At 32.1% G+C, this 22,656-nt stretch overlaps 4 protein-coding genes across 6 annotated transcripts; 3 read left to right on the plus strand and 1 right to left on the minus strand.

The window, feature by feature from the left end:
- Nucleotides 1-995: 995 nt before the first annotated feature.
- On the plus strand, nucleotides 996-3,612 carry LOC106786850 (protein hunchback). The gene has a single exon (XM_014748688.1). It carries the CDS (start codon nucleotides 1,780-1,782, stop codon nucleotides 2,302-2,304), a length of 525 nt encoding a protein of 174 aa, XP_014604174.1. The 5' UTR covers nucleotides 996-1,779; the 3' UTR covers nucleotides 2,305-3,612.
- A 1,433-nt stretch (nucleotides 3,613-5,045) lies between these two features.
- Nucleotides 5,046-9,535, minus strand: LOC106786848 (puromycin-sensitive aminopeptidase). 2 transcript variants are annotated; one of them, XM_014748684.1, is made up of 5 exons: nucleotides 9,443-9,535; nucleotides 8,937-9,354; nucleotides 8,243-8,487; nucleotides 7,973-8,123; nucleotides 5,046-7,883 (listed from the first exon to the last, which is right to left on the minus strand). In XM_014748684.1, the coding sequence occupies exons 1-5, from the start codon at nucleotides 9,448-9,450 to the stop codon at nucleotides 5,793-5,795; spliced, it is 2,913 nt and encodes a 970-aa protein (XP_014604170.1). In that variant the 5' UTR covers nucleotides 9,451-9,535; the 3' UTR covers nucleotides 5,046-5,792. The 2 variants fall into 2 exon arrangements, with proteins under 2 accessions (XP_014604170.1, XP_014604171.1); XM_014748685.1 differs by having other exon boundaries at nucleotides 8,937-9,226; nucleotides 9,443-9,501.
- A 936-nt stretch (nucleotides 9,536-10,471) lies between these two features.
- LOC106786849 (cyclin-dependent kinase 14) lies at nucleotides 10,472-15,216 on the plus strand. 2 transcript variants are annotated; one of them, XM_014748686.1, is made up of 7 exons: nucleotides 10,472-11,539; nucleotides 12,913-13,002; nucleotides 13,391-13,519; nucleotides 13,715-13,911; nucleotides 14,015-14,394; nucleotides 14,492-15,036; nucleotides 15,118-15,216. In XM_014748686.1, the coding sequence occupies exons 1-7, from the start codon at nucleotides 11,494-11,496 to the stop codon at nucleotides 15,207-15,209; spliced, it is 1,479 nt and encodes a 492-aa protein (XP_014604172.1). In that variant the 5' UTR covers nucleotides 10,472-11,493; the 3' UTR covers nucleotides 15,210-15,216. The 2 variants fall into 2 exon arrangements, with proteins under 2 accessions (XP_014604172.1, XP_014604173.1); XM_014748687.1 differs by having other exon boundaries at nucleotides 13,724-13,911.
- Nucleotides 15,217-17,648: 2,432 nt separating this feature from the next.
- On the plus strand, nucleotides 17,649-19,432 carry LOC106786838 (uncharacterized protein C9orf78). Its single transcript, XM_014748661.1, has 6 exons — nucleotides 17,649-17,968; nucleotides 18,058-18,166; nucleotides 18,251-18,396; nucleotides 18,485-18,703; nucleotides 18,785-18,918; nucleotides 19,012-19,432. Exons 1-6 carry the CDS (start codon nucleotides 17,847-17,849, stop codon nucleotides 19,179-19,181), a joined length of 900 nt encoding a protein of 299 aa, XP_014604147.1. The 5' UTR covers nucleotides 17,649-17,846; the 3' UTR covers nucleotides 19,182-19,432.
- The last annotated feature ends 3,224 nt before the right edge of the window (nucleotides 19,433-22,656 follow it).

The following is a 22,656-nucleotide window of genomic DNA, read 5'->3' on the forward strand; positions in this document are numbered from 1 at the left end:
AAAAAAAAAAAACAAAAATTGCATGCACATGGCAAGTTGTTGTCTTGGCGAGCGGTAACGAGACTCCCGTAGCCTAAGTCACGGATTCGCGAGCATAATCACGCGACCCAAGTAAGAAAAGGTAGGTAGGTAGTTAGGTAAAGGTAGGTAGGAGTCAGGTATACGTAAAACCATAGCCGGAATCATACTATACAGGTTGGTAGTGATGGTGGTGGTGGTGGTCTCTGAGATCAGAGAGGGGGAGGAGGGGGAGGAGGACAGTAACTACACACAGTAAGTTAAACACACTTAAACGACTATGGTGGTTGTGTTGTCCGTTCTCATCTACGAGAACGACAAGAAGGAGGATGGTATTGGTATGGTGATGGGTATGGGGTGGTGGTAACGGTGTCATAGTGGTGGTATAGTCGTGATGGCTAGTGGCTGGCGCCGCCGGACGTTCAACAATGGTCGTGTCCCTCCTCGGACCCCCCTCGTCTTGTCGTACCGACGCCAATGCTCCCATGGTCATCGAACACCCCCGACTAGCGATGGGTTCAAATCGCTTTTGATTCAAACAAATCTGACATATCTATATTATATAATTTACATTTTATATAATAAATATAATAATAAACAATATATTTGTATTTGAATAATATATAAGAAAAAAATAATTGAACAAAAGAATATTGCATGAATTATATTATAACGTTTTAAATATTTTCTTTTACAAATGTACGATAAATATTATAATATGTCAAAATGATTTATTTATCATTTTATAGAATAAAATGATGAAAGGGTTAATAAGAACAAAAGGTATATAAAAAAAATAGGTCAATAGTAAAAAAAAAAGCGATGGTTGATAAGATGGAGGAATCAAACCCATTGCTAGACCACTCGAGCAGCGATTGCGCTGTGCGAGTGGTGGAGGCGTCGTGGATAGAGAAAAGGTAGGGTGGGGGTAGACTATAAAAGAGCGCAGGTGAGGGGCGGAGACCAGTTGACTTCGATCCACTGAATGCAAGCTCTTGTGCATCACTAAAACGTTTTTACTGTTATATGCACATACAACATATATATATATATATATATATGTTGCATTTTTTTGTTGTTGTTGTTGTTGAAATAATCCCTATTAATAATTGCAAACCCAATGGAAAATGGATTAATATCGCGTGTGAAGCTTAATTTGAAAATATAATCAAGTTTTCTCGTGAGTCTTTCTTTATGGGTTATATGTGACAGACGAACACCATCATCGCGAGTTCATTCTCTAAGGATTTCCAACGATTAACAAGAGGAAAAAAAGTATATAATAATAATAGTATGCCAAGGAGGAAAAATAATTGATCATCCTGATAGTCAGTAACAAAAAAATCAACCCATTCTCAACATCTCAAACAAGATACGAGGAATAAATCTTGAAGAGGAAAAGAAGAAGAAGAAGAAAAAAAAAAAGAAAAAGAAGAAAAAGGGGTAGAAAGTTGCTTGCTGATTGATTCCCGTTTTTCGGATGGTAGTTGCGCGTTCTTTCACCACCTCTCTCTCTTTCATTCTCTCGAAGACTTGAGGGGTAAATTCGATCGATAATTCGCCGGGAAACGTGTGGAGGAGTGCGCCGACACAACGATTATATTATTATCCAACAATAATAATAATAATAATAATAATCTAGTAGACGAATTGCAAAGGAATTTGATTTAAAAGAAGAAACAAAGAAAAAGGTAAAAAGTAAAAAGTCATTGGTCAAGAGGAGAGTATCAAAAAAAGAAAAAAAAAAAAAAAAGAAACAAAATGAAGGCCATGGTGGTAAGCCCAGTTGGTGGTCGTGTACCACCTAATCGTGGCGTATTACACAACGGTTTGAATTTAAACGGGACTAGGAGAGATTTAGAAGCGGAAGAGGTTGCAGCATATCTGACAAAGCTAAGATCATTGGTGCCGGACATGCCGAGGAAAAGGAAACTTTCCAAATTGGAAGTAATACAAAGGGTGATAGAATATATATGCGCATTGCAAACAACATTAGAAGAAACTAACGAAGAACAACATAATAATCATCATCATCATCATCATAATCATCATAATCAGGAAATACCAAAGACGACTAAAATGAAATCATTGACGAGACAACCGCTTCAACCATTGCTAAACACGGTTAGTGCTAGCAGTACAGGTTCCTCAACACCAGCGGCAGCAGCGGCAGCAGCAGCAGCAACGGCGGCAGCTGCGGCTGCAGCAGCAGCAGCAGCAGCAGTGGCATCAGCAACTACGATGACGATGACGATGACGACAAATAATACGGTTGCTGGACGGTGACCTGTTTTCATTAAAAAACAACTTCAATGAGGGCCACATCGTTAGGAAAGATCGTCCTCGTGGGCTGACTCCGGCATGAACGCAGGGTTGTTTCTCATCATCATCATCATCATCAACATCATCATCCCCTTCCTCCTCAACATCAACATCATCATCATCATCATCCTTGAAGAATTACTTCCTTTTATTATTCTTCGGGGGTTTGACACTAAAATTAATGGAGATACATACTTTAACGATAAAAGGGGAAACAACGAACAAACCCTTGCGCCCAGTACAATCTCTTTCCTCGCGAAAGCCTGTAAATAATTGTTTGTACATAGACACCAACCTATCTTTTTCTCTCTCATCGCATTCCTCGCACGACCTCTCTCTCTCTCTCTCTCTCTCTCTTTCTCTTTCTCTCTTTCTCATCACCGATAGACACCAATCACACCATTTACCTCTCTCCCTTTTATCTTAACTTTCAAACGACGATTTTATTTTTTATCCCCCCTTTCGATTTTTTTTGTTTTTGTTTAGTTGCTGCTTTATATACCACCATGATAATGTTAAACGCACGACGGACACTTTTCGTTCGCTTCTTTATACGAAATTTCTTTTTGTCTATTTCAAAATTACGATCGGTTGAAAAGGGGCCACCGCCCAAAGCTCTCCCCTACCTCCTCCCCAACTCCCCCCCCCCGCCGCCGCCATCATCGCAGTTCTCCCAAGCAAAATTACGAAGAAAATATAAAAATATGTATATGCGTATAAAATGTCATTTTTAATATATCCAAAATATATATTATCATTCTAACGATAATATTTTACGTAAAAGATGTGCGCAAATTATTATGCTGCTGTTGGACTGCCCCACCCAACCGAATCGTAAAATTTAATCTCCGTTTGCAAGTACTACTACTACTATTACTACTACCACCACCCCCCACCATCGTAAAAAGAAATTTTCTTTTTTTTTTTATCTTAGTCTTGTATCATTTCTAACACGTACACACACATACACACAGCAGACATACTCTAGCACTGTAGATAATAAAGACAATTTTTATTACTATTATTACATTTATTGTACCTTAAAAAAAAAAAAAAAATGCTATATTATTATTATTATATGATTATATTATTATTATTATTATTATTATTATTGTTATCGCTCTTCATATTATAATTTAGAGACCTTCCGTAACTATTGTATATTTGCGAAGACTGAAAGGCTGTAAGTATATCGTCGCACGAAGGTACTACGCTCGTGTATACAAAACAAAAAAAAAAACAAAAAAAATAAATGCAAACTGTGTCCGTAAATTATACCTGATTCATTTTCCCCTTGCAACACATACCACCAACCCTTCCATCTTATTTCTAATATATTATCGAGTAAATCTTCAACTTTTCAATAACAACAACAACAACAATAAAATTAAAACAAACTGTTTCTCTGCCTTTTGATTCTATTAATTAGCAAAATAATTATTACCGAAGCTTACAAAAAAAAAATTAAATCAACAAAATGCATAGATTTGTAATCATCATCGCTAATTAAAAAACAAACAAACTAACATTCATAAGAATTCAATTAGATTAGATTCGATCAATGCTGGGAAATGAAAGAAAAAACAAAAAAACAAAACATTATAAACCGTAGATTATTCTTTAAAGAACACATAAAACATTATTTCCGTATCATAGAAGGAGAACAACCCCTAAAGCCGAATGGGATGATGATTCCTGGGAGCGTCGACGTTTCCTCATTTCCTGCTGCGTCTACTGCTAAAAGCAGTAAATCCATGGGGGGGTGGGGGTGGGGGGAGGGATGATTGTAGGAAGGGTAGGAGGATGGAATTAAATAGGCGCACGTGTGGGTAATAATCCATGCACACGTGCGAGAAAGGTGAAGAGGACGCGATTGGTTGGGTTACTTGTCATCGATGTCCTCGTCCTAGTCCTTGAAGGATGTTGCACGAAAGGGGAGCGGCAATGTCGTATTGTATTCCGGACAGGGTGTAGGAGTTCGCAAAGTCCGTATTGATCGGCTCCCTATCCTGTCCGGGTCGCGTGCGCGTTCCTGGGAACCATGGGTTCGTACGATACCCACGGGAACCGATCCCAACCAACCAACCAACCAAGCAAGCAAGCAAGCAAGCAACTACCCCTGTCCGCTTTTGGCTCCTCCTCGACACCCCTTGGATCCATTCGAGCCCACTTGGCATTCATGAGCGAGACGCCAACTCGTGTATGTGTAGCCATAGGATGATGGTAAGCAAGGGTGGTGACGACGGGAGACTCAACTACTCGCCCATCGTCTGCCTGTCTGCTTGCTTGTTTGCTTTCCTGCTGGTGGATGTGCACTAATAATGGAAATGGAAGCTGACTCACAACGATGGAAAGAGAAAGAGAAAGAGAGAGAGAGAGAGGAAAGCCAACAGCCACCCTCAAATGTGTCGGAGGATCGATCGATTGCGGATAAGAAGGAACCTGGGGGTGCGAAACGCGCCCTACGACCACCCTCACTCTTAATGCTCCCTGATAAGGAAAGCAGAATTGCCAGCTTGCTTGCTTGCTTGCTTTTCTTCCTTCTGGCTAGATAAATCTTGTAATTCGAGCGTAACATCAACTAGATCCGAGATTACACAATTCTTTGTGGCAGTAGGGGTTGGTGGTGGGAATAGAGATACGTTGGAAAATGATAGGAGGAAAACTTAAATGTATATAAACGTCCTTGATTGTATTTTTTCTTTCTTTTTTTTTCAATGCATTCATCAATTGTGGATATATCGGAAAGAATTTTCTCAATTTTTATAAGGTTTCTTTCTCGTTCATTTTTCACAGATTACTTTCTTTCTTTCTTTTTTTTTTGTTTCCTTTTTGTTTTTTTACTTAAAAGCGTAAAAGTTTTTATTATTTTAATTTTTTTTCCCATCGAATCTTCCGATCGATACTTATCATCTCAAAAATGCAATTGTGTTTTGGGGAACGGTAAACGTTTACATTTCTCTCTTTGAATATAAACTTGCGAATACGCGTGTAACATAAATGTGTTTTATGTTTAAATGTTGTAAAATTACCAACAGGCGTGTTCCGTGTTTCTTTGTAAGTACGACTATGTTTTTTTTTTTTTTGTTTTTTTTTTCTAAACAATACACACGATGAATGAACATATGACGGCGGTTTTTGTGCAAATGCTATATTTTATCAATTAAAACTTTCCCCTAAATTAAACGAACGAACGCGATGATGATGATGATACTTATGTAAAATGATTATTTCCTTCGAATGACGAACTATGGTACGAAACAAACAATGGGATCATCCATCATCTCGTGATCTTATGCCTGTTAAATGTGAAACGTCGCTAAAAAAAAAAAAAAAACGTTTTTATTTTAATTGATTTAAATAATTTCTTAACTCTTAAAAAAGGTACACGATTTTATCGATTCTTTGCTAAACGCCAAGAATACCGACGACGACGACACACAATCATAAATTCAATCATAAACTACTACAGTATTCAAAAACTCTTTTATAGAGTCCTCGTCTCTAGCAAGCCACGCCGCATGCAATCTGATAGATTCTATGCTTTGCTGTACTGTTCTCTCTGTTCCAGGTATCGGATGATTTTCAAAGAAATTTTCCACATCTTTGGCAAATTCTTCGGAAACAAAATTTTCAGTTGTTACCTTGATCAGTCTTGCGAGCAAGAAACCACCCTCGTAACGATCGAGAAGAGTTTTCCAATGTTCCTTGAAAAATTCCCAAGCAATTACACGTCCTTTATATTGCGACATGGTAACAGACATAAAACCAAATACTGTATCCTGTGCTTTTACTTTTTCGCTCATGGAAAATTCAATGGTTTTTTTTAACAAATTTTCATATCGAATTGCGCCAAGAGCTTTCAATATTCTTTCTTTTTCTTCATTGAGATCTGATTCTTCGTAAAGATTAAGCATAGTGTCGTAAGTAATGTAATCACCAACAGAGAGGACAGCACGATAAACCGAACTTCTCAAATCTGCAGAAAGGGGAACGGCCCCGGACACGTGAAGTGCAAATCTTTTCTTTGCTTCTCGTATAGTTTCCTCGTCGTTTGCTGCCGCCATACGATCTAATATGAGAGATCTCAGGAGCGTATTTAAATGAATTTCGTTAGGCTTTGGATACCATCCCAATCGTTTGCTAATGTCGCGCATTAGATTTCGGACAAATGCTTTAAATGTATCCGCAATATCGAGAGGAGATAAAAGTACAGAAATCTTTCCTATACAATTGACTATACTGGACCATACTGTATAATTGTCCTCGTGTTGGAACGCTTGCATGAATCTAAGTAATTCTACGGTCGAGGCATGTCCAGCTTGAACCATAGCAAAAAGATCATCCAAAAGACCTAATCTGTCTAATGGAGGTAACGAGCGATCTTTAATGGCAGGCAAAAATAAAGACATCGCTTCTGGACTATAACGAGTTCTGTAAAATCCAATAGTTCCAGGATTAATTTTAATCCAAGTACCTTCAGGTACGTCCTTAAGTACAAATTCTTTCGTTTTTTCATCCAATAATGCAGTGAGAACAGTTTCTTTGGGATTTTTCGAAGTGCTTACGCTTATTGGTACAATCCACAATCGATTGTCCATATCTACTGATCCGTCTGCTAAAAATCTTTCTTGGGAGAGAGATAAAATTCTATTGTTACCTTCTTGTCGACAATCAACTTTAACAATAGGAAATCCTTGTTGTTTGGTCCACGTAGACATAACACTTCGAACACTTTTATTACTAGCCTCTTCTAAGGCAGCCCAAAGATCTTCTGTTTCTGCATTAGAATAACTATGCCTATTTAAGTACAAATTCATTCCCTTTCTAAAATCATCATCACCGATATAAGAGTGCAGCATTCTGATAACACACGCGCCTTTATAATACGATATATCATCGAAAATTTCATCTATTTCGGCTGGATGCTCGACTAACACTTCTATGGGATGGCTGTTCTTCAATGCATCCAATTCCAATGCTCTGATATGCGTATCTGTTACAAATTGCGTCCAAATATCGTATTCGGGGAAAAGATGTGCAACGCAAAGGAATTCTACGAAAGAAGCGTATCCTTCGTTTAACCATAGATGCGTCCACCATTCCATAGTGACGAGATTACCAAACCATTGATGAGCTAATTCGTGTGCTACGACCAAAGCGATCCATTGTTTCCTAACAGCAGACGTATTCTGCGGATCTACCAAAAGACAAGCTTCACGATACGTAACTAAACCCCAATTTTCCATGGCACCCGATGAAAAGTCCTTAATTGCAATAAGATCGATTTTTGGAAGCGGATACGCTATACCGAAATATGTTTTATAATATGGTAAAACCTTCGTTGCTACTTCTAATGCAAATTGGCCTTGCTCTTGTTTAGTTTTTGGGGTATAAACTCGTACAAGTACACCATCGCTTGATTTGTCTTCTATACAATCAAACTCTCCTATTACCACGGCGACCAGATAAGTAGACATAAGCGGAGTTCTTTCAAACGATAATGTTTCAATCGATTCGGAAACATTTCTTTCCTTGATAGTCTGTAAAATAAAAACACGAATGAAGTCGAAAACAATTTAATAAAAAAGAAAAGGAAAAGAAAAACATTCCCTTACGGAATTTCATTTACCATATTTGAAAGTGCAATAACACCAATTGGTACTTTTAAAGTAATATCGAATGTAGCTTTAAGAGCAGGTTCATCCCAACATGGAAAACAACGCCTAGCATCTGTTGGTTCAAACTGCGTAACCGCTGCATAAGCGACCGAACCGTCAGCCCTTAAAAAATATACAAATTCATATAATAAAGGTAGAAAAAAAAGAAAGAAAAAAATACGTTCGTATAATTATACTTTTTGAATTGAATCTATCTATAAGTATAATGTTTATATATATACCTTCTATATTTACTGCGATAAAAACCTTTCATCTTATCATTGATCTCTCCATCAAATTCCAAAGTAAGAATCACATCTTTACCGACTGGAAGTTTATCATCAAATACTAAAGTAGCTGTTTCTTCGGATGGGGATGTATTAATACTCTTTGCAGAAATAGTACATCCATCATTATTAACATAATGCGCGCTTTTAATATTAATTTCCAATGAATTTAAAACAATTGTATCAGTAGGTGTGAGTACCTACAGAAATTAAAAAAGAAAATTAATCGTGTTTCAAATATATTTTAACTAATTAAATAGAACTTTATTATTTCTATTGATAAAAATCTATGAGTTGTAAAATTTTCACTCATAAATTATCAATAAAAAATTACAATAAAAAACAAAGCAATCTTAATACAAGACATTCATTTTAATGCACAAGACATTGTGTACGATTCCTTAAATTCTCTTTTATTTATATTATTGACTCTATTTATAAATGATGATAAAAAAAAATGCTGCCAGTTATTTCAATTTAATTTAACATAGTTTTACCTAAGCTAATCTAAAGCTTTGTATACAGATTGCGGTTATGTAGCCATATGGTTGCCAGACATTCTCTATTAACTTTCATTCAAAAATATTTAACGGTCCATCTAGATAGAAAGTAGTAGTTACCGTATGCAATTTGCATTACAATAACTTACTTCAATATGCACATTTTCTGTTCCCTTGAAAACAAAATTTGTTATGTCCGGTACCAAAGTAATGTCATAGTGACAAGGCCGAACATTTTTAGGAAGTCGACGAAATGGTTTTTCTGTGATGCCCGTCATCTCTTGATCCCTTGTTTCAATGGTGGTGGAATAATTTTGACACTGTTTAACACTGTTACTATTCCACACAAAATTGTTCAGTAATTCCAGCTGCAACAAGAAACCACCACTACCTTTCTCTTTCTGCCGACTCATGGAATTTTTCCCGCATGCGCAGTAACCTGAAAACGCCTTGTTTGCAGTCTCGTATATATTCGGAAACGAAAAGGGTGCTCCAGATCTCAGGGTCGTCAATCTTATTTCACTCCAAAACCACCGATAGATGGTTCTACTAGGCATTGCGAAAAAACTAATGGACCAATAAAAAAAGAGTGAATTCATAGCGCAAAATTAACGCGGGAATATGTGTAACATTTAAAATGACAGATATTACCTACCAGAGCATCTTTCTTTTATGTGTTACTCAATAAAAAGTTGACTGCAATTTTCTTTCTTGCACAATATTCTTCTTTGGTTGAAAAATTATCTGTATATTCGACAAATCTAAACTGTACCTTCACTAATTATATTATTAATAAACTTTAATGTCTCATCTAATTATATGATATTTTTGGAAATGAAAAAATTATATGCAATTTGTTTTTTTTGTTTAAATATTAGTACTCCAATGATAATAAATTCTCTTCACTATTTTCTCAATAGACAAAATAACTGCAATCGGATAGTTTCTTTGTTTATATTTATATGGTTTTATTTTTAATTAATAAATCGTGTTATATTACACGAAAATTACAATTTTTTTTTTTCAAAAATGTATCTGTGGCTCCATCCTACGGTTAAAATAGAAAGTTTGTAATAAAACACCGACCTGACTTTTTATGGTTTCACTATAGATGGCAATAGTATCGGCGTCCATATAATAATAAATATAAAATTATTTTAAATGCATTTTGTTAATAATAAATAATATATATATATATATAAACAATCAATTTATAATAAAAATGTTCATCTTAAAATTCGTATTATTACTTATGCAACAATATATTTAATTAAAACGAATGACAAACGTATTATATATTCCGTAATATTTATTGATATCATAAAAAACAAATGTTAAGAATTCGCTAAAATGTTTTAACATATTATAGAAAAGAATCATAAAATATTACGACATATATTCGTTAATTCAATTACAATGTTTAATCTAAGATTTATATATTACATAAAATTCTAACCTTATACACAGGATCGATCAAAAAATTCTAAATACAATAATAATTATTAAATAATATAAATGAATGAACTCACACACGAATCCTCGTATTATAATTTGTAAAAAATATTTGAAACCTTGAAAAAAACTACGAAAGTGATAATATGGAAAAAAGAAAAAAAAAAAAAAGGAAAAAAAAAAAAAGAAACTCACACATTCACGCTAAAAGGATTTGACGCGCGTCGTGGGTTCTTGGCAGTAGCCAAGTAAGTTATCGGCGGTGCATCCATCGTATTCAAGATGGCGGCTTAGGAGCGATAAAGTGCATAAGAGCGACCGCTCTGAGTGCAACCGTGCGTAAGCCGTGTTTCATTAAATTCTTTTATTTTTACAAAATTTCATTTGTGCGTAAAAATACCGTTCGCAAGACGGTTCAATCGTCTTTAAGAACGAATTGAATTATCGCAAATGAATCGTCCGAGATAGTCAGTGGTGGCGTGCGCGAGCACTCACCGTATTCAGGAAGACGCGCGTGCGACAGAGACAGAGGAAATAAAGAAAAAAAAAGAAGAAAAAAGAAATACAGACGCAGAGAAAGAGAGAAAGAGAGAGAAAAAGAGCAAGAGAAAGAAAGAAAGAGAGAAAGAGAGAGAGAGAGAGAGAGAACGAAACGAACAGGGTCGGTCGGTCGCTTGGAAGTTCGGCGATCCCGGTCAAGTTCCAACTTTATAATATTTTCTGTGAGCCCTGGGAGAAAGTAGGATTTCAACGATAAAATAAGGCAAGGAAACACGCGTCTCGTTGTCGCCGTCGTCATCGCCACCACCGTTCTTACTATCATACTTTATTACTGCTGTTGTTAAAAACCCTCTGTTGTTTCTATTACAATTAACATTTATTTTGATTATTGTTAAACTGTTATTATCTGAACGTTCAAAAATTAGGGGAAGAACCTTTTTCATGGCGATCGCCAGTGGTACGAGGATACGTCGTGCTTCGCCACCGTGGTATGACCCACGACAAAGGTGAAGAAGAAAAGTATTACGCTTTCTTTACGATTGGTGACCTGTGACCTGACACCCGTGTTCAAAGGAAGTAACACGAGGACGAGGACGAGGACGACGGCGACAACGACCACGACCACGATCACGAAAAAGACGAAGACAACGCGATACACGCTGAGGAGGAACATATAGCGACGACACACACACACAGAGTGCGTCACCGCCCATATGCGATGTGTGTTTCCTACGTACGAACGAATGAGTAATCATGTACTGTCAAGACAAGGGCTCGACCGCCTCAAAAAGCAAAGAGGGTAAGTCGACGCCCGCCGCCGAGTTACTTCTCATTTCATTCTGTACGTTTGAAGACACGCCGAATTAATCATCATCTTCATATTACATTATCTTTATCTAACTTTTTGTTCCCCATCTAATTCTATATCTATTTATCCTATTATTTATTAATTACATTTGATATATTCAATATCCCACACCCCCCCTCCCTCTTTATTTTTGTCGAAATATTACATTTAATAGTTCTTCTTCTTCTTCTTCTTATTATTCATCCCCCTTTTTTCTTCCTTGCATCGTGGTCTCATATCGGATTTTGATTCCATCGTGCGCGCATGTGGAAGAAACGAGCCACGATAATAAGAAGGTGGGTCGGACAAACCCAGAGAAAATCTACGATCGTGGGGGGTTGCTGGATGATTTGGTTGAAGAGGATGATACGAGAAGAATCAGAACAACCGGCGACTAATAAATCAAAAACGTGTCGTTTATGAGGGAACGCGGTAGGGGGATAGTATCCAGGATTATGTATTTCGAGGAAAGAAAAAGCCGATTGTTGTATGCGTTTATTGCAATTCGCGTTATCTATCTTTCATTGTACACACGAGTAATCTATCGTTCGTGAAATCGTCCTAGTCTGTCTGTGATAGTCTCTTTCAACGCGAGAACCTTTATTCTATATTTCGTTATCACATCAAAGTATTTAAACGATATTATTTTGTGTTAAAATAATCTTCGATTAATTATACTTATTTGTTGATCACAATTGTTATTGCTATTGTTAAAATATGCGTGGTTTCAAAAGTTTCAAGAAGTACAAGATTACTGGCATAGGTATGGATTATTAACAATGATTAATGTAAACTTGTATAGAACAGTACTATTATTTAGATGATTCACACATATTTTCATTCCTATTTTTCTAATCCTTCTATCATTTTCTTTTATACATATCTTATCTTATTATGATTCTTCATTAACAACTATATTGAATTATAATGGTAAAAAGAACCTGACTGACAATGAGTTCGCTCTTGCACCTTTCCTAACAGTAAAACTACTTTCTTCTACTACAACAATAACTTCTTTTGTTTTAATAATTAAGTGTTTCTATTGAAATACAATCGTCGTTAAATGCATCTATGTTCATATGCCATATGCCCATATACATTTGAAAACAATGCTTTTGCATTTGCATATATAATTATACAATATACATGGAATCTTAAGGAAGTTATATGTTTTTACTTTTACTATTTTCTTTTTTACAAATGCAATGGTATATGATATATGAAAAATGTATAACATTTAATTTATATAAATATTATAAGTTTTAGGTTTAACAAGCTTATAATAACGTGTATAAGATTATATATGTTGTATTTATTACATGCAGGGTCAGTGACAATGCGAGAAAAAAAAGGAGGTGCTCTTAGCAGAGTGCAGAAATTAAAAAAACGACTTAGTCACAGTTTCGGTAGACTTTGTAAGTATGCTTATTATTATAATTGTTAATAATATATCAATATTATATTTTACAGTAATTAATTTCTTCATACGTGAAATATATTTATTATTCACATAGAATCTCTATTTATAATTAATCACATTAAAGTAATATTCAAAACTATAGTCTTGGTAACAGCTTATAAATATCATTTAATTATGTAACGCTTTGTTATCAAAGTTTATTGCTGTTTATACAGACTTGTAAAGATTAATAAATCTGTACTCGTATTTGTCATGCGATATGTAGTTCCTTTTTCTTGATATTGATTAAACGAATAAAAACAGATGAATTGCAATCTTTAATTTCTTATTCAAAATAGTTCATATTAATTAATACTTGTTATATCATTGCATTTCTTTTTTAGCTATTTCTAAAGAAGAAGCTGACGATGCTGCAAATAGAGGTCAGCTGCCTTACAATGGTTATTCGGAGGAGTTCCTAGACCGTTTGGAACCAAACGGCAATATACCTGCGGATAAAGATCGACGATATGGTGAGGTTTAAATATATATCGTTTAACACCTTTGATATACTATTATTTATGCTTCCTTTGTAATTGATTTTAATAATTATTCTTATATGTTATATAAATATCATCTTTAAAAATGTAACTTTTCTTTTTTCCTGATGACAATTAAATCATATAAGCTATTTTAAAAAATGTTAAGAATGAAATTAAATGTTTTAGAATGGACAGGTGTTGGTGACCACGAGAGAGTGCATCGGCAGCTTTCCGTTTCTAGCGATTCCAAGCTTTTAGATGAAGATATAAGAGAAGAGGCAAGAGTGATTTTACGGCCTCGGCGTCCACCGCGGCCCAAGTCTGAAGTTTTTCTTGGGCCAGATCCACCACCTCGGAGAACCAAAAGGTTTTCAGCATTTGGGGTAAATGAATATTTTAATAAATATTTAATTACATAAATATACATTAATACGACGGTTATGTGTGCAAATATATTTAATAAAATGTTCATTTATTCATCAACAGGGAGACTCTCCTTTTGGAAAATCCGAAGCTTATATAAAATTAGAACAGTTAGGAGAAGGATCTTATGCCACTGTGTTCAAAGGCTATAGTCACCTCACGAATCAGGTGGTGGCTCTTAAAGAAATTAGACTGCAAGAAGAAGAAGGTGCTCCGTTTACTGCCATTCGTGAGGCAAGCCTTCTTAAGGAATTAAAGCATAGTAATATTGTGACTTTACACGACATAATTCACACTCGCGAGACTCTTACTTTTGTTTTTGAATATGTTCACACTGATCTATCACAATACATGGACAGATATGGTAATGGAGGTCTGGATCCTCGCAATGTTAAATTATTTCTTTTTCAATTGTTAAGAGGACTTGCATACTGTCATCGTAGGTAAAAACAATTTATATATATTTCTTATTATGTTATATACTTTACAGATATACTTTTAATCACTCTTTACATAAATATATATTTAATTATTTTTTAGGAGAGTATTGCATAGAGATGTGAAACCTCAAAATTTGTTAATCAGTGAAATAGGAGAACTTAAATTAGCAGATTTTGGCCTTGCAAGGGCGAAATCTGTACCATCCCACACATATTCGCATGAGGTAGTGACATTATGGTATAGGCCACCCGATGTTCTATTGGGTTCTACGGAATATTCAACCTCACTTGATATGTGGGGCGTAGGTTGCATATTTGTAGAGATGTTGACTGGAGAACCAACATTCCCTGGTGTACGATGTACGTACGACCAACTTGATAAGATATTTAAAGTATTGGGCACACCTACTGAAGAAACTTGGCCGGGTGTAACTCATCTCCCAGGATATAAACCAAACCAATTGTCGTTTTATCCATCAAGAAAATTGGGTCTTACATTTCCAAGGCTTTATGATATTGCCGACGGTGATAATATGGCATCATCTCTCCTACAATTAAATCCTGATCAGCGTATAGGTGCAGAAGAAGCTTTAAGACATCCTTATTTTGCCTCTCTTCCTAGAAAATTATATGAATTGCCCGATGGTAAAAAAAATCTTTTAGTTTTATAACCCTTTCATAGAAAATATTCATTTTATTTGATTACTCTACTGTTTTTTTTTGCAGAAGTGTCAATATTCAGCGTTGAAGGTTGCCACTTGTATACAAATTCGAGGCATGGGTGCACAGACTCGCGTCATACTGCTCTTAAAACTTGAGGTTAAATGTAAATGAAAGGCAAATGACAAATAATGTTCACACCTACAGTGAAGACATTCGTTCTCGTTCATACAATTGATGCGTTAAACTATTGGCATATATGCCATGACTATCCACCCATGCACTATTCATAGGCGCGTTGTTCGCTCTCTCTCTCTCTCTTTCTTTCTTTCTTTCTTTCTTTCTTTCTCTCTCTATCTTTCTCTATCTTTTTCTTTCTCTCTCTCAGGGCTACTCATAAATTTTCCTTTTCATTTTTCACGTCAAACTGCGATAATTTTTTTAAGAACTTATATACGTATTGAATTAAAAAAAAAAAAAAAAAAAAAGAAAAGAACAAGCAATGATAAATTATACATTGTAAAACTGGCCAAGGAAACAAGAAAGTATAAGCTATCTGTGGCTAAAAGAAAGATAAAAGGTTTTAAGCGATTTGCACGCTCAATTTAGAAAGCAAAAAGCACGCACGACCCATCCTCGCACTTCGTCCAAATACTAGATTTAGGTTGATACCAATCAAAAAAATAAAAAAAACAAAAAGAAAGAAAGAAAAAAAAAAAATGATATATAAGCCGCCACACGTTGTGTCTCCGGATCTCCTCATACTCGATATGGGGGTTGGCGGTTTTACTGATGATTAGTAAAAATATTACAAAAAGTAATTATCATCTTAGAAAAATTTTGGAAGATCTGTAAGACCGCTGTGTAAATTTGATGCTACTTTCGGGCCTTTTGTTGGTCGTTGAAACAATCGAGAGTATTGATATATTTAAAAGTCATTATTGAATATTAAATTTGTTGCTATTAATATAAAACGATCGTATAGTAAATTAATAGGAATCATAATAAAATTAGAATATCATTATATATCGACTGTTGCAGCTACCATCATTATACGAAAGAGCAAAGTTATTCAGAACTTATCGTTGATAATATCAATGGTAATGATCTATAGCTATAAGTAATTAATATTATAATATGATAAAATGTCAGCAGACAATAGGTTTCTGACTGTTAATATAAAGTAAAATAAATAATAACGATCAAAGAATGAAATAATAATGTAGGATTTAAAAGTAACATTTAATTTGTTTAGTCGCGCAGATAACTATCGTTAACACAGATGATGATAGTGGTGCTTTGAGAAAAATCATATAGAAAAACATTTTTAATTAGTTTATATTTAACCCTTTGTACAATTTATTGGCATTTGTTTTTTTTTTTTTTTTCTTTTTTTATTATTTCCAATTGAACTTTTAAAAATTGTATATAGAAAATATACCAACTTAAAAATCGTTGGCAATAGTAGAAAAATAAGGGATAGAATAAAAAGTAAAGCGAATACAGTTCTTCCAAATTTGATCTAAGTTACGATGACTATTGCGATATTACTACTCCTTCGTAGGATTATATTTATACCGATTTTTCAGCACACTTATAAAAATGTCAATGAGGTGAAAGTAAACGAAAAAAAAAAAAAAAAAAACAAAAAAAAAAAAAAAAAAAAAAAAAACGGAGGAAACAAATATTTCGAAAAACAAAATTCGAAACATTATTAATATATTTATCGTTATTATTTGAAAAAAGAGAAGCGCAGATGGTAGATTGTATATAGAACATCAAGTTCGTATTATTGACGCTGAGATAGCTGAGCTGAGATGAATAAATGTTAATTTATGATAAATTAAATTGCAATACGGCACTTTCTAGATTTCTCTTTTTCAGTCTTTCAGTTTCTTTTTTATTTTTATTTTCTAATATTCAATGACGTGCCAGTTGCTTTAGTCGTTAGGTGTATTATAACGCAAAAAATTGTTGTAATTATAATACTTTATCCTATTATCAATTTTTGTACACTTTAATTCCAGGCTAATTATATTTTGTTTGTAATCTTACTGATGAATCATTAATAATCAATCTTCTTTGATGTATCAAAGAAGATAAAGAATTGTTTTGAATTATAAATCTGTGTCTATTTAAAAGTGATTTCTCTTCCCAACACTTTACTATAACGATAAATTATATAATATTATTAATATTTTATTATTGATTATCTGAGATATATTCTTTGCAATAATAAATTATCATTCATTTTTGTCTGTCTCTTTCTATTTTTTTCAATAAATTTTTAATACATTTTTAACTTCTGTTTGTTTTTACCAATAGATAAAAAGATCAATATAATAATATGTTAAAAAATAATTAAGAAAATCTAATCAATTTAATTGGAGATTTGTGATTTAAAAGATTATATAAAGAAAACATACAAATTTTATATTAATTAATTTGATTTGTATACTATAATTAATCTATTAAACATTTATTATTTTTATGTGATACTCTATTTTATCGACACTCTACTAGAAATAAATCAAAGCATTGATATCACAATAACTATTAGTGTAGTATTCAATTATTTAATCTAATAAAAATCTATTATTTATTTAATGTGTCTATACATATATATGTATATGTATATACTTACATAAAATTATTATTTAAAAACATTTAAAATTCTTTAATTAAGTTACTACATAGCTTAACCTAACCTATATTATCAGATTTATTCAAATTCATCACAATTATGAATTTGGTATAAAATATACAAGTATCAGTATTATACAAAATTAAGAATCATGTCTGAAACAGACGAAATTAAGACAAAAATAGAATTTAAGAAAAAAATACGTAAATCTATAAGAAAACGACAATCATCTACAGATGATGAATCTAATGACAATCAGGAAAGTTCTGTCAGGTTAGTTGTAAATATTAATGTTATAAATCAAATATAAGTAATATTTTTACAAAAATATGTGAATAAAACAGCATACACTTATTTTTTAGGAAAAAAGTAGAAGAAACTAAAATTATTCAAAAGTTAAGGGAAAGACCAAGTGGTGTAAATATTGTTGGATTAGCATTAGGTGAAAAAGTAGAAACTGATATAATAAACGTAAGCTTTAAAATTATATATTAATTTAATTTAAAGTATATATAGAATGAATGTTACCCTATAAACAATTTTCTTAATTTTCAGTCAGATCCATTTAACGTTAAAACCGGAGGAATGGTAAATATGTCTGCTTTAAAAAACACAAAACTCAAAGCAAATGATGCATATGAAACTGGTATTGGTACACAATTTAATGCTGAAACTAATAAAAGAGACGAAGATGAAGAAATGTAAATATTTCTTTTATATATATTTTATTATTCCTATAAATATTGAATAATAATGTAATTAATGTTTATTTGTAAATGTATTTATTAGGGTAAAATATATAGAGGAACAATTATCGAAACGTAAAAGTAAAAATAAAGATGACACAGATTCTAATACAAGCAATGATAAAGGATCATATTGTTCACCAGAAGAAGCTGCATTACAAGCTGTACCAGAACATCTTAGACAAAGTTCAGCTCATCGTAGTGAAGAAATGCTTTCAAATCAAATGCTTTCTGGAATTCCAGAAGTAGATCTTGGAATAGAGTAAGCTATTATTTTATAATTAATAATATATATATATGAATTATTTAATTTTTAATATATAATTTATTTGTAATATTTAAGAGCAAAAATTCGTAACATTGAAGCTACAGAAGAAGCAAAATTGAAATTACTTTGGGATAGGCATAGGAAAAAAGATGGTCCATCACAATTTGTACCAACTAACATGGCTGTAAATTTTGTACAACATAACAGATGTAAGTTCTGCATAAGCAGGTAACATATTATAATTAATACACATTTAATTTGACAAATAATATATGTATACTCTATTATTTATTATCTTTCAGTTAATATCGAAGAATCAGATTTCCAAAAATCAAAACAAGATAATGATGAGGATAGAAAAAAAATTATAACTCCTAAAGAAGATTTTAAAGGAAAGCGAAAAGATAATGGTGAAAAAGCAACTGACGATTATCATTATGAGAGATTTAAAAAACAATTTAGAAGATTTTAAATATAATATTTAAATTTTTGTTTTGGACACGTTGAGATGTTTTGGTTCTTGCACAGCATTGCAATTATGGTATATATACAAAGCTCCCATGTTTACTTCTCCTTATATAATTTTTACTCTAATAAGTACATCTTTTCCCTTATGGTATTTACTTATGGCTTTACCTTATGGATTTCTTATAAGTGTAAAAATAAAAAGTAAATACGTATGTTATAAAATTAACTTCTACGAATAAAAATAACATAGAATGATAATGTATTGAATGCTAATTTTTTACTAATGTTATAGTTTTGTATTTGTATAGATAGGCTTTTATTTATTTCTGTTTGTTTATTCATCTTTTGATTGAAATTATTTTAGAAATAATTATCAAATGTTATCTTGAATTTTTGATAAGCCTAATAGATATGTATATGCATATTAAAATATATATTAAATGTATTAGATTGCTAAGAAATTAAAATAATCAATAAATATATTTTTGTTTATATCGATTTTTAGATTAAAATTTTTTGTTAAACGTGTCTCAAATTTTTTGATAAAATAATTACAATGCATATACATATATTAAAACATTATTAAGACATCATACTATTCCTAAGAATCAAGAATACGTCGAGCATAAGAATGTAAAGAGTTAAAAGTATCTGCACATATATATAACAAACTTTAGATATTATTTTGTATGTATATACACATACATTTTATTTTTTAATAAATTATTTGATAAATCTAAATGTTTCGTGTAATTATTATCAAAAACCAAAAAGAACAATGTGTCAGAAGGACAAAAAAAAAGTGAATAATAATTAAACATGTTAATAAATTTAAATTGAATCTATTGGATTGGTAGTAAGTGATTGCGGATTTTGTCGATAGATTATTATTAAAATAATAATTATCAAATGTAATATTGAATTTTTGATAAGCCTAATAGAGAAATGCAATATATGCATATTAAAATATATATTAAATGTATTAGATTTTAATAAGCCTAATAGAAATGCATATGCATATTAAAATATATATTAAATGTATTAGATTTTAATAAGCCTAATAGAAATGCATATGCATATTAAAATATATATTAAATGTATTAGATTTTAATAAGCCTAATAGAAATGCATATGCATATTAAAATATATATTAAATATATTAGGTTTTTGTTGATAGATTATATTATTAAAATAACCGTACTACTCACTTAGTTACCAACCCAATAGCACAGCCATTCGCCCGGCAGTACTTACGTTACATAATTTACAATTAGATTTGTATATATCGCAAGTAATACCGACCCAGGTCTCACCGCGAGGAGGTTGCTGTGTTCGGAGACCCCCGGGCTAAGACTCTACTTCTACATTTATTTTTATAATTAATTCATATTTCATAATAATCATTTATTAAAAATAATATTTTTACAAATATTCAACACGAAAAACGAGCCACACATTTTTTCATCCTACTTATTATTAAAGTTCGATGAAAAATCATGAACATCGTTTTAAATCGACCTGCCTACCCGATTAACATTCTAAAATTAATGCAAACATTCAAACGCTTCGACGTAGATATTTGATTGAATTATAAATATTACAAAACATATAGTTCTGACTCAACAAATGCAAGTATGTAAAGGTTTTGATTTACATTAGACTGAAATTTACAATTAAACACGCAAGTTGTTACAATACGAACACGCAAGTTGTTACAATACGAACACGCACGCATTGATATGCACTGACGTGTGCATCGGGTACTATTTTAATAATAATAAGAATTCGCACAATGTTATAAAAAAAAAATATTTCTCTCATATTATTTTAAAACCTGATAAAAATATTTTAATTTACCGTAGAATAATTATCTTATTATTATTATTAAACCTGCATTTTAATATCTCTCTTTTGTAAGATTAAAATAATTAAAAAAATTCTTGTCGCATTATTCATTTTATTTTTTATCTTATCATCTATTATATTATTCTAATTACGACTAAAATCCTCTTCAGATGCTATTAACAATATTGCTACCTGTTAACAGAGAAACGACCTAAAAAGATTTATAATTAAACAAGAAATAGTGAAAAAATCAACAGCCACCGATGAAAGCCAAATAAAAATGGCTTGAAAATAAATGGATAATTGATATATAAAACAAATACTATGAACTTACTCACACACACAAGTACATTCATACATTTAGATACTAAAAACCAACACCACAACTACTACGAGGAACACAGACTGGAAATAGTCGAATCGAATCTTGCCAACATATCGATGATCCCGAAACAAACATTTATTTTTTAAATCAATCAGAAAAATATTTGTAACGAATACAAAAAAGAAAAAAAAAAATACGGAAACTTCGGTTTCTTATTTTTTTTTTATATCAATTCTTCGTTCCAGTTCTTCATAAAAAAAAAAATGTATTTTTATCCATTCCCATCATTCTTTTATCTTCAATTTTGTTGACTAACATTGTTGTAAATATCCATTGATACAATTAAATCTTAGAGCTTGAAAGAACAGTACCTTCTGTAACAAAAAACTAGATTAAAAGGGCATGTGTGGAAAAATGAAACTCGGTATGCAATTCGCGACCAAAACTTTTCAATTCAAATTATTTAATGAATAATGAAATTTAAAGAGAAAAGAATTTAAATGACCAATAAGTGGACATTTAAAAATATCGAATTCTCGATGCATTAGAAAATGTGTTTTTCTATATTTAAATACAAGTGAATATGAAAAAATGCATGTCTCTGATGCATGCTTTTTTTAATATACAAATATATGAATAGAAAAATGTTTCAATTTCATACAAAWTTATYAATCGATTAATACARTKACAAATACACATAGGAAATTATTCAAGACACATTATGAAAAAACTTAAATAATTGTGAATACATCACAATATTTAAAAATTAATAAACACCGTTTTCAAAGGAAAAAAATAAACAATATTGCACCTTGCATCGTATTACAAAATGCATACGCAATTATGTATATCGCCATAACAATAACCATAACGAGATCAAATCTATGTTTGATCGATAGAGTACATAAATCTTTTATTTAATTACATTTATATTAACGCGAAGTATGCAGTTACATCGAGTGTCTGATGTATATATTACATCATTTTTATACAAGACACTATTTTATTTTTAGTAAACTATAAAAATACAAAAAATAGTAATACAATTTCACAATTTTCGAAGCACATATTTTAAATAAATATGAATTAAAGTGTACATCAATGTGTAATATGAAATCTTAAAGGAAGACAAAATTGAAATTCAATATATAAAAATATTAATTGAACATTGAAACAATATTGATAATTAATTAATTGCTAGTGCTTGCTTTAACAGATTCTAAGCTAATCAAGTCTTATAGATTGTTAACCGGAATAATGTGAGTAATTTTGATTATTAATTGGAAGGATGATTGACTCTAATTGGACT

This window comes from Polistes canadensis, unplaced genomic scaffold (assembly GCF_001313835.1).
Source record: "Polistes canadensis isolate GaletaPanama2010 unplaced genomic scaffold, ASM131383v1 scaffold_85, whole genome shotgun sequence".
Classification (NCBI taxonomy): Eukaryota; Metazoa; Arthropoda; class Insecta; order Hymenoptera; family Vespidae; genus Polistes; species Polistes canadensis.

Coding starts and splice junctions, on each gene's coding strand:
- LOC106786848 (XM_014748684.1), bottom strand. Junction 8,488..8,936: donor CAGAAAATGTGCATATTGAA/GTAAGTTATTGT, acceptor TAATTTCTGTAG/GTACTCACACCTACTGATAC. Junction 8,124..8,242: donor TATCGCAGTAAATATAGAAG/GTATATATATAA, acceptor ATATTTTTTAAG/GGCTGACGGTTCGGTCGCTT.
- LOC106786838 (XM_014748661.1), top strand. CDS start 17,847: ATGTCTGAAACAGACGAAATTAAGACAAAAATAGAATTTAAGAAAAAA. Junction 18,167..18,250: donor TAGAAACTGATATAATAAAC/GTAAGCTTTAAA, acceptor CTTAATTTTCAG/TCAGATCCATTTAACGTTAA. Junction 18,397..18,484: donor AGAGACGAAGATGAAGAAAT/GTAAATATTTCT, acceptor TGTATTTATTAG/GGTAAAATATATAGAGGAAC.
- LOC106786850 (XM_014748688.1), top strand. CDS start 1,780: ATGAAGGCCATGGTGGTAAGCCCAGTTGGTGGTCGTGTACCACCTAAT.
- LOC106786849 (XM_014748686.1), top strand. CDS start 11,494: ATGTACTGTCAAGACAAGGGCTCGACCGCCTCAAAAAGCAAAGAGG. Junction 13,520..13,714: donor GGATAAAGATCGACGATATG/GTGAGGTTTAAA, acceptor TAAATGTTTTAG/AATGGACAGGTGTTGGTGAC. Junction 14,395..14,491: donor CTTGCATACTGTCATCGTAG/GTAAAAACAATT, acceptor ATTATTTTTTAG/GAGAGTATTGCATAGAGATG.